We start from the raw sequence: 11,672 nt of genomic DNA, 5'->3' as shown, positions 1-11,672 counted from the left end.
TGTTTGTACAAAAAATCACGTTTTTAGCTTGTGGACCCTATAGAGGTCACAATTTTTATCCGATTTTGTTGAAACTTGAAATGTTAGTTTATAACCCAAAGATCTTGGTTCCTTTCGAATCGTTGCACCCTAAGGATCGTTGAGTTCGAATTTCGTGTAAATCGGCCCAAAATTGAGAGACAAAATGGCTGCAGTTCGGTCTCAAATAGCGTAAAAAATATGGTAAATCAAGGGTGTGGACCCTATAGAGGTCACAATTTTTATCCGATTTTGTTGAAACTTGAAATGTAAGTTTATAACACAAAGATCTTGGTTCCTTTCGATATTTGCGCATATCGAATTGTAATTTCCTGAATTATGGCCCTTGATTGTAGGAAAAATCACTTTCTTTTTAGCTTGTTCTCTATCCATCTCTCGAAAATGTGGGCGTATCCTGCCTGGCAGCCGCTGGTTTTCTATAGTTATGCCCCTTTGTTGTAACTTCCTGAATTATGGCCCCTGATTGTACGAAAAATCGTGTTTTAAGCTTGTTGACCCTATAGAGGTCATAATTTTTATCCGATTTAAAAAAAAACCCGTATCATTATATCACCGTTACACCCTAAGGACGGCTGAGTTCGAATTTCGTGAAAATCGGCCCAAAACTGACAGAGAAAATGGCCGCCCTTTGTTATCAAATAGCGTAAACATATGGTATATCAAGGTTGTGGACCCTATGGAGGTCACAATTTTAATCCGATTTTGTTGAAACTTGAAATGTAAGTTTATAACACAAAGATCTTGGTTCCTTTCGATATTTGCGCATATCGAATTGTAATTTCCTGAATTATGGCCCTTGATTGTAGGAAAAATCACTTTCTTTTTAGCTTGTTCTCTATCCATCTCTCGAAAATGTGGCGTATCCTGCCTGGCAGCCGCTGGTTTTCTATAGTTATGCCCCTTTGTTGTAAAGTCTATGTCTGTCTCTCTGTTATGAACATTTGTTATTTGTTGGCTACAATAATCCATATATATTTTGAAATAAAGAATCCTATTGATCGTCAACATTTGTCCATAGTCGGCTCCACAGTTCTGTCATGAAGTCTTGTTAAATCTTTTTGCCTGCAATTATTGACGCATCTTTCTGAAATGTGTATTGGTTGTTTGACCTATTGATTTTCAGTAATAACTGCTAGAGTTACACCTCTTTGTTACGAAGTTTACTTCTGCTGATCTGTCATTAACATTTGTTATTAGTAAGATAAAGAGCACAATAATCCATATATTTTCTTGAAATTTTTATGTGTGGTCTATCTCATGAAACGAAGAACATACACCAGGACTTCCAGGACATGCACCTTGTTACTATTACTTTTTGAACTTATAGGCTGCAGTTAATAACCTATATCTTTCTGAAATTTATATGGGTTATGATTCAATCTTTCTGAAATTTATATCGGTTATGAGTCAATCTTTCGGAAATTTATGTTGGTTGTCTATGCTATTGAAAGGAAGAATCCTATTGTCGTCGCCCCTGTCTTGTCCGTCCGTCGGTCCGTCCACAATTGTTTATCACCTATGGCATGTATCGGACTGTAACTTCATGGATTATGGCCCCTGATTGTACGAAAAATCATGTTTTTAGCTTGTCCTTGTTATTGCCAAAATATGACAAAAAATAACTTATGAACATGATACATGTAGAATCATCCAATTTACTATATATAGATAGAACTCAATGACCATTGAATACCGCTTGGGTTATTTAATGGTTCAAGAGAGTGTATCCCTGCGCAAGTATTCAATTAACGATAGCGAGTGGAATGCGGCAGGGATATGCTCGAGTGAACCATTGTACAATCCGAGTGGTATTCAATGGTCATTGAGTTCTGTTTTTATTCTTTAACTATATGCAAATCTCAAAATGCACTGTACTATCCAGATTATCCGATTTAAAAAAACGTTTGAATATATCACTGTTACACCCTTATGATGGTTGAGTCCGAATTTCGTACAAATCGAACGAAACTGACGGACAAAATGGCTGCCCCTTGTACGCAAATATTGTAAATATCGTATATCAAGGTTTTGGACCCTCTAGAGAGAGGACACAATTTTGATCCAATTTTGCTGAAACTTGAAATACATGTTTATAACACAAAGATCTTGGTTCCTTTCAATATTCATGCATATCAGATCGTAACTTCCTGAATTATGTCCCTTGATTGTACGAAAAATCACTTCTTTTTCTGAGCTTGTTCTCTGTCCATCTCTTGCAAAATGTCGGCGTATCTTGCATGGCAACTGGTTGTTTTCTCTTTTCAGAGGTTTTTAGAGAAATGTACTGAAGTATGCAAGGATGTAGAACATATTGCAGAGAGTGTAATAAAGTGTATAGAGCAGTGGATACATTCACAAAAATTATTTTATGTTAAAGCTGGGGCTAATCAAAGTCTTGATGAAGTAGAATACTTGTAAGTATTTTTCTCTCTAATCGACAAGAGTCAAATGTAACTTCAAATGACAAAAACTCTGTTATTTGTGTAACTATAACGTTTGGTTTGTTTTGCCAAATGGGTGTCTGTTTTTTACCCTTCAGGATTTAGCTAGTTTTATGGTAAACACGGATGACTTTGCTGGTGGTAGGCATATTGTATAGAACTCAAGCCCCTGTTTATGTTTTATATTTCTTTTAGAGGTAATTCAATTATGATTACATTGAAATCATAAATGATACTTTCTTTGTTTCAGCTGTCACTCTCTTTTTAGAGAAATAATGAATATGATTCATATGATTGGGTCTGATGGATTTAACTATGTTGAAGTGTGTCAGAGTATTTTTCAAGATCAAGGCAATCTCTCTCCTGACAACGTAAAATTTAACAAAAAAGTATGTTACAATAAACTTAAGGAATGCCTTCAAGACTTGTTACAGAAGTAAGTATTGGTCAGATGAAAACTAATAAGTCAATGAATGCATAAAATACAATATTTTGAAAGTTGAATCTCCAAAAGGAATATCAGTCCAAAATAATTCATTTCCATTCAGCATTTACAAAAATACAAGGAATAGAAAATTTGTCAACATTCTGCATCCTCAAGGTAATAAGTGTTGGTTAAAATCACTAATCTGATTGAATCCATGCTGGAAGATTGTCTATTGATATTGTCTTCTTAATTAAAAGTTAAATAATCAATTTGTGTAAATTAGGGCATGTATTAAGCTTTGAGAAAGATGCATATTGTCTATCAGTGGCTTTAAGAACAAAAAGTTGGCATAATCTTCGCTGAGTTGTTTGACAATGTCAATTCAAATTATTACCTAGAATATAACTAGAAATAGAGTTGTCACCAATAAATAATCCTAATATTTTGTTTCCTTTGACAGGAGTTTTGTTGTAATAGAACAACCTGTTGATGTTCAGAAAGTAACTGGACCAGGCGGTGCAGATAAAACTCCCACGTAAGTTTCTTTTAATGTATATATTTCATTGATCCAAAAATATAATCACTTTTGAACATACTTTATAAAAGTAATGCTCAAATCAAAATTCAGAACATGTTAAAATTGATGAAATAGCAAAATTAAAACAGTAGTAGATATTAATTTTTATTCTATAACTACATGCAAATACAAGCAAATATCATTGAATACAGCCATTGAATAACCAACCTATGGTTGTATTCAATGGCTTGAAAACGTAGTACTTTTGTCCAAAATGATGTCACTTTCAGAATTATGTCAAACAGTAATGGTCACCACTAGGCAGCCACAATTTTTGTAAAAAAGAAAGAAAAAAGGATGGAACCTATGATGAATTTTAACGTTATTGGTGATGATTTTTTGATAATCTGGATAGTACAGTGTATTTGAGATTTGCATGTAGTTAATAGAATAAAAACAGAACCCAATGACCATTGAATACCACTCGCTCGGGTTATTCAATGGTTAAAGAGAGTGTATCCCTGCCGCATTCCACTCGCTAGCACTCGTGGAATACACTCTCTTGAACCATTGAATAACTCAAGCAGTATTTGATGGTCATTAAGTTCTATCTATATCTAAAAGTATTGAAAGTAAAAGCTTTTCTAAATAAAAAAGTCGTGTGAAATTTCCCCCCAAAAATAAAATTAGGGGTTTAGTATTTTTAATCTTATACTTGATATACAAGAGCACATTGATGTGGCAACTGAGTAATATAGAAGGCTGTTATAATAATAACAGTATAATATATATAATAATGATTATTTAATTATCTTTTTAAAAATTATGATCTACAGATCAAAAGATAAAGTAAAAGACAAAAAATCTGCTGGGTGAGTATTACAATATGGACATCATCCATGAAGTAAGTCATGTCGCCACAAAGATATTTACGGAATAAGTTGTGAATGTTTATTTCATTTTTATGTTGATAAATTGTATATACGTGAGATCTCAGATGAGTTTGAATTGAATGTGATTTGTCAACTAATTGTGCAGGTATTTGTGTCAATCAGTTGCCTGTGATGTAACCAAAGTATCTCAATATATAGCTTATTATTGCTATTCTCATCCAATGAAACTTGATATGTTGACTTATGAATCATGAAATCTAGAATGAGTTAGAATTTGCAGCGGTATTGCAATTTACAAAATACGCTAAAATAGTTTCATTTCAATTTGCTGAAACTTGGTTTATGGCCTACTTTCATAAGATCTTGAATCAGTTCGAATTTGAATGAGATTTGTGAATTATTTGCAGAGTTATTGTCCTTGTTATTGCCAAAATATGACAAAAAATAACTTATGAACATGAGACATGTAGAATCATCCAATTTACTATATATATATAGATAGAACTCAATGACCATTGAATACCGCTTGGGTTATTTAATGGTTCAAGAGAGTGTATCCCTGTGCAAGTATTCAATTAACGATAGCGAGTGGAATGCGGCAGGGATATGCTCGAGTGAACCATTGTATAATCCGAGTGGTATTCAATGGTCATTGAGTTCTGTTTTTATTCTATAACTATATGCAAATCTCAAAATACACAGTACTATCCAGATTATCAAAAGAAAATCATCACCAATAACGTTCAAATTCATCATAGGTTTCGCCCTTTTTTACAAAAATTGTAGTTGCCTAGTGGTGACATCATTACTGTTAGACGTAATTCTGAAAGTGACATCATTCTGGACAAAAGTAGTATGTTTTCAAGCCATTGAATACAACCATAGGTTATTCGATGGCTGTATTCAATGATATTTGCTTGTATTTGCATGTAGTTATAGAATAAATCTCTTTATTCCAAGCAATCTTGTCCAATTTCTAATTTGAGTGATATTTGTCAACTTTTGGTTTAGTCACCACCCTTGACAAAAGAAGCTTATGCACTCACTTTACTCATAATTTTTTTTGCATAACTTTTTACAGATCCAAAGCTGAAGATGATAAATCAGGTTCTGGGAAAAAGAAAGTAGGTCCTGAGTTTAATACTAAAGTCCAGTGAGTATTTTAGATTTGTTATTGTTTTTGTGAGATGACAAACTGTGTAAATAAGTATATGTCCTTATATGAATAAAGGCAGTGTTGAAATATAACAGATTGTGTGTTCAAGGATTAATGGTTTTAGCCAAAAAATGAAACTATACTATTCAAAAAAAGTAGGGGATATTTGATTTTTAAGTGTTATTAAAGTCACCTAATGAAACTGACGAAGAAACAAATGACAAAATGAAATGAAGTTCACATTCATCGATTTATTCCAAATGATCGTTAGACTAAGTAAGGCACAGACTGACCATTATAAGGGTAAAATGATACCCGGGGTCAAACAACAAAGTTACCACAGCATCACAACCAAGTCAGTAACGGGTAAATCCTCCTCTGTTTGCCAAACAAGCATTGATCCGACGTGGCATACTCCTAATGAGACGTCTAAGGTCATTTTGGTCCAGATTGTCCCATTCCTGTTGCAACGCAGCAGCAAGTTCTTGGACATTGGCAGGACGTTGTTGACGTTGACGTAACCTCTGTCCAAGCATGTCCCAGACATGCTCGATGGGGGAGAGGTCGGGACTCAGTGCTGGCCAAGGTAATGTGGTGATGTTCTGTTGTTGGAGGTAACCTGTAACGATCCTGGCCCTGTGACATCTTGCGTTGTCATCCTGGAAGATGAAACGGCGGCCATGACGTCGTGCGAACGGCACAACATGGACTGCCAAGATGTTGTCCCGGTAGTACTGGCCTGTAACACGCCCTGCAACAACATGTAAAGCCGTTCTTCCAGCAACAGTGATGCCTCCCCACACCATAACAGAACCACCCCCAAATCGATCATGTCTGATGACGTTAACGTCTTGGAAGCGCTCGTTTCGACGACGCCACACCCTCCTACGTCTGTCCAAAAAATCAACAGTGAACCTTGACTCATCTGAAAACATCACATTGCTCCAGCGTCGATTATCCCAGTGTTGACGATCCCTACACCAACGACGTCTTGCCTGAATGTGATGATCTCTCAAACAAGGGATCAGGCGGGGACGTCGGGCGCGAAGGTGACCCCTATGCAGTCGATTCCGAATCGTCTGGCCACTCACTCTCACACCAGTGTCTGTTTGAAGACGAGCGCTGATCTGATTTGCTGTGATGACACGATTTCTCAAGGCCAAGGTACGGATAAATCGATCCTGGGCTTGAGTTGTCGCCCTTGGTCGACCTGAGCGTGGTCTGTCCTGTACAGATTGTGTATCACGGTATCTGGACCATAGCCTGCTTATGACAGACTGAGAAACATTCATCGTCCGCCCACAACCGCCTGTGTTGTGCCGATCTGTAGCATGCCAAGGGCACGTAACCTTTCATTTTGGGTAAGCCGACGCATATCAAAATTTGTTTTCTGGTCACTAAAACAATTAAACTGATGTTTCCACCCTGGAATTCAATGCCACAATGACTGTAACATTCAAAGTCAGAGTCGTGCAAATCTTGGGTTGGACCCCCATGATGATCCCAAGCATCACCTGCATTCCATGCGGTAGCTATTGGTGCGTTTGGGCGTCACATGTAACTGGAAATGTTTCTTCTGTTAGGTTCTATAGTGACTTTTTTCGTAGTCATTTGCATATTTTAGTATTATGCCCCCAAAATCAAATATCCCCTACTTTTTGTGAATAGTATAATATTAGTGAACAAACTTTCTCTTCAATATTTAAAGTGCACATAAGATGGGCCTGGAAACTTTGAGATACGTGTAGCCAATGGTTACTATATCCACTTTACGGCAAGTTCACACCAATCTGATAGAAATTAATTCAGCTATCTTCACTCAAAGTCGCAAAAATAGACCTCCCGTAAAAACAACTTTGCCAATTATCGAAAACACTCTTAATCCCCTCAGACACCAGTGACGTCACAGTGACCGAATGAATATTCGGAATATTTATTCCTTAATTACCTATATACAGCTGGCGTGTGTATTCATTAACGCTAGACTTACTCCTGAATCCCCTAATTAAATAAAACAATTGACTGCGAAATAATTTGCTTTGTAATTTATTTTAATTTAAGATCCTATTTAAAATTTGTTTTATAATGACCCGGCCTCTCTTCTCACGACAGCGATTTTAAAACTGTGTTTTAAAGTGACTTTTTGATAAGATCCACTCTACCATCGTGTGCAGTCCAAAAGATTTGAAATAGATTTCCGTCAGAAGAGTATTGTGGTTCTAATTTCCCCGAGTAAAAGAGTACAGAAGTAAAAGATGTGGTCATGCAAATTGAATCATTAAAGTCAAATATGACTGAAACGTGATTTCCTGTAGCCATCGTACGGCGTCTTTCTTTCTGCATGTGGATTTGACTTCATTACACTGAAATCGACCGTAAAAATGAAATACGAAAAAATATCTCAATATTATACGTTAGAATTAAGAGATTGAGAACGGTCATCTAACTATCTTTGTGTATTGATAAAGTGTACTGTCATTAATATCTATCATTAATCAATCCGACTAAAGTTGCAGACATGGGGCCATAAATTAATTTACATCTCGATGTAGATAATGATTAGCGTTGCACACACATGGGGTTATAAATTAATTTACAAGTAAAGATGTTGGATTAAGAATGCTGATTAAGAATGCTGATTAGGTTATTATTAGCCCGCCAGATCAAAGACATCACTCTACGGTAGAACGTGTTAAAACTCCACGAACGAACGACACAAGTTACAGGGGAACTTTGCAGCAAACATTTCTCCACACCACAACTAATCGTTGAATCGTACATTACTCATCAGTTGTTTATAATTATTTTTTACCCAATAATCAATTAGATTTGTTCACCGATGTTTTTGTAATAAAGTAGCCTTGTATTATTTGTTGATTGGCGTTTAGACAATATTTAATGGACTTGATACGAAATCTGAATATAAATTATTCGATAGATAAACGTTTGTGATAAGATTAGGTTATTGTCTAACATCGTTTAACTTCTTTATAAAAAAAAGTATTTAACAATTACATTCACACTTTAATAGCTCACCAATCGGCATCAGGAACTTCAGTCACGATGATCACGTGTATTTGATATTCATGTCCATGAATCCCATGCAATTGTCGCTCCAAAATTTAACGTCAGTTACTACGGCCGTAGTATGCATGGCACCCTACACGGTAATAAGATTCCCAGCGTTGATTGGCTGAGAAATGAGGGCGATCTATTGTTATGCATAGTCATTGAACAATTAAATATTCGTAGTGAATTTCAAATGGAGTTACGATATAAGTTGTTTCTGTATAGAAATGGTTATTATAATTATATATAGCCAATAATGAATATAACGACAAATTACTGGTACTATTTGTATTTCTGTGCTTATATAGAGATAGTTTGGGAAATCAAATATTATCCAAATTACCGGTAAATGGGCTAATTGCTTGGGTCGTCTTCATCTGTCACGTGATCTTTTTAAACAAAGGACGCTTAAATTGGTCTACGGCATGATAAAGCATTTTAAATTCACTCGAAAATACTCCAATCACAAAAGGTCTAATCTATAACAGTACAAGACGATAATTCGGTGATTATGATTAGGCCAGTCACGTGTTAATTGGATCGTGATGTGTATATCAGTGATATACTGTACAGTTAGTGATATATTGTGTATAGATAATGTATATACTATGTGTAGTGCCTGTGACATCACCAGCCAATCAACCCGATTAAGGTTGTAATTGAAAAATTGAAAAGCGTTTTTGCGTGTCGGATACTCAAACGTAATTGCCAAATTAATTTTAATCAGATTGGCGTGAGCTTGCTGTAAAGTGGATATAGTAACTATTGGCTACACGTAGCGAAAAAAAATTTTTGCCATCTTATGTGGTCTTTAAAAAAGGAAAAGGTAATCATAGTGAGCTTGTTCAACCATTAATTGAAGTAAAACATCATTTTGACCTAAGAGGTTTCACTTTTGTTAGATTGTTATAAAGGGAAGATACCTTTGAATATATAACTATTTCTTACAATTAATTGCTCTTTAGAGATACTCGCTGTTAAATTAACATTGTTTGTAGGGTATTACAAAAGATACATATATCTACATTTTAGAATTTTGTGTGGGAAAGGACTTGAATGTATAAAAACTGTCACAAAGCCTGTCACAGCTAAATTCTTTTATGAAGGAAATCTGAAAACTGACAAAGATCCAGTAGTGAGTGCTCAACTTAACATTCCCCAAGCTACTGTCAATGATCAGGGTATTGCCGACTTCAGTAAACAGAAAATAAAGCAGTTTGAGAGGCCATCAAAGACTAATAAAACAGAACAAGTTACATCAGAAAGGTATAGAATTGTTTTTGAAACAGAGATTACTTTGCGAAATCCTGATATTAATTTAGATTTAAAGGTAAGTAGATTTTTAAAGATTTATCAAGGGTTACAGTTATTTTTTTTTATATCATAGCCTACTTTGTAATGCACACAACTCTGTGAATTTCATAACATGTATTACGTACAACTTATGAAATATGATGAAAAATTGCATTACATATGCTGAGATTGTTTTTATACGCCCACATTTTTATGTGAACGTGGACAGTCTACAGGTCACAATTTTTATCTGATTATCTCAGTTCCTTTTGATATTGGCATTTATCGGACTGTAACTTCATGGATTATGGCCTGTGATTGTATGAAAAATCATGTTTTTAGCTTGTGGACACTAAGAGGTCACAATTTTATCCGATTTTGATGAAACTTGAAATATATGTTTATAACATGCAGATCTCAGTTCGTGTCGATATTCACACATATCTGACTGCGAATTCCTGGATTATGACCCCTTGTACGAAAAATCACGTTTTTTTTTTAGCTTGTTCTCTATCCATCTTTGAAAAATGTGGGCATATGTTGCATGGCAACCGCTGGTTAAACTACATATAAAGCATTACACAGCTTCCCAGTATTTAACATGATAAATAAATGATATTCTGTCATTTTTATACGCCCACATGGAAATGTGGTCGTATATTGCCGTCGCCCCTGTCCGTCCGTCCATCGTGCACAATTTATTGTGAACACTCTACAGACTACATTTATCATCTGATTGTTTTGAAATTGATATATGTCGTTTGCATTAGTGAGATGAAGAAGCCTATTTAATTTCAAGAACTTCTGTTAATTTCTTCTGGAGTTATGGCCCTTGTTTCACTTTGTTGCAACTTGTGAACACTCTTTACGACCAAAGTTATCAACCGATCTGTATGAAATTTATATGCATCATTTAAATTAGTAAAACAAAGAAGCAATTTTCGTTAATTACATCTAGAGTTATGGCCCTTGTTTCACTTTGTTGCACCTTGTGAACACTCTAACGACAAAAGTTATCAACCGATCTGTATGAAATTTATATGCATCATTTAAATTAGTGAAATAAAGAAGCCTATTGAATGTCAGCAATTTTTCCGTCAATTACTTCTGAGTTATGGCCCTTGTTTTACTTTGTTGAACCTTGTGAACGTTCGAGCGACAAAAGTTATCATCCGATCTGTATGAAATTTATATGCATTATTTTAGTAAAACGTAAAAGCCTGTCGAATTTCAACAATTTCTGTAGATTAGTTCCAGAGTTATGGTCCTTGTTTTAGTTTTTAGAACCTTGTGAACCCTCAAACGACGAAAATTATAATGTCATCTGTATGAAATTGTCTATTGAATTCCCCTAATTACCTACAAAAGAATAAATATGCAACAACCCTGCTGTGGGCGTATGTTTTGTTGCCTGGCAACCTATCTTATTATGAATGTAAAGCAGTGGAGACATGACTGAAATCTGCTTTCATTAAAGCTGTATTTTTTTGAATCTCATTATACAAATTATTTCTTTCTTGTAAATATATTCAGACAATGAGTCTTCCGATGGCAGTTATAACTGGTAGCAATCAAGCTAATAGTTCGCATGGTTCGTTGTTATGGTACTGTTATAATAATGATCCTGTAAGTAATTTGTTTTAATCTTGCCTTGGAATTTGTCATGGTATTGTTATAATCTTATAGTTTGTTATGGTATTGTTACAATCTTGTAATTTGCTATGCTATAGTTTTTGTAGGAATAAACTCTGCATTATTTTAACAATCATGGATAAGATAAGATATAAGGACATAGTAATGAAATGAAAACTAAACATGATCCCGTAAGAAAGAATTT

At 35.0% G+C, this 11,672-nt stretch overlaps 1 protein-coding gene across 4 annotated transcripts in view; it reads left to right on the top strand.

Annotated features, from left to right (window-relative positions):
- The window catches only part of LOC126808031 (signal transducer and activator of transcription 1-alpha/beta), a 37,302-nt gene that overhangs the window by 14,830 nt on the left and 10,800 nt on the right, over positions 1-11,672 (top strand). For 3 of the 4 annotated variants that reach the window (XM_050533045.2, XM_056100074.1, XM_050533034.2), the window contains 7 exons: positions 2,305-2,453; positions 2,731-2,916; positions 3,368-3,442; positions 4,261-4,296; positions 5,399-5,470; positions 9,575-9,872; positions 11,369-11,461. In XM_050533045.2, the coding sequence (XP_050389002.1) occupies positions 2,305-2,453; positions 2,731-2,916; positions 3,368-3,442; positions 4,261-4,296; positions 5,399-5,470; positions 9,575-9,872; positions 11,369-11,461 (909 nt within the window). The remainder of the gene's footprint in view (positions 1-2,304; positions 2,454-2,730; positions 2,917-3,367; positions 3,443-4,260; positions 4,297-5,398; positions 5,471-9,574; positions 9,873-11,368; positions 11,462-11,672) is intronic. The other variant, XM_050533052.2, reaches the window with a different exon arrangement.

Source organism: Patella vulgata, chromosome 1 (assembly GCF_932274485.2).
Source record: "Patella vulgata chromosome 1, xgPatVulg1.2, whole genome shotgun sequence".
In the NCBI taxonomy this organism is placed as follows: Eukaryota; Metazoa; Mollusca; class Gastropoda; family Patellidae; genus Patella; species Patella vulgata.
Note: the sequence above shows the minus strand (reverse complement) of the source record. Positions and strands in the feature narration are given on the sequence as shown.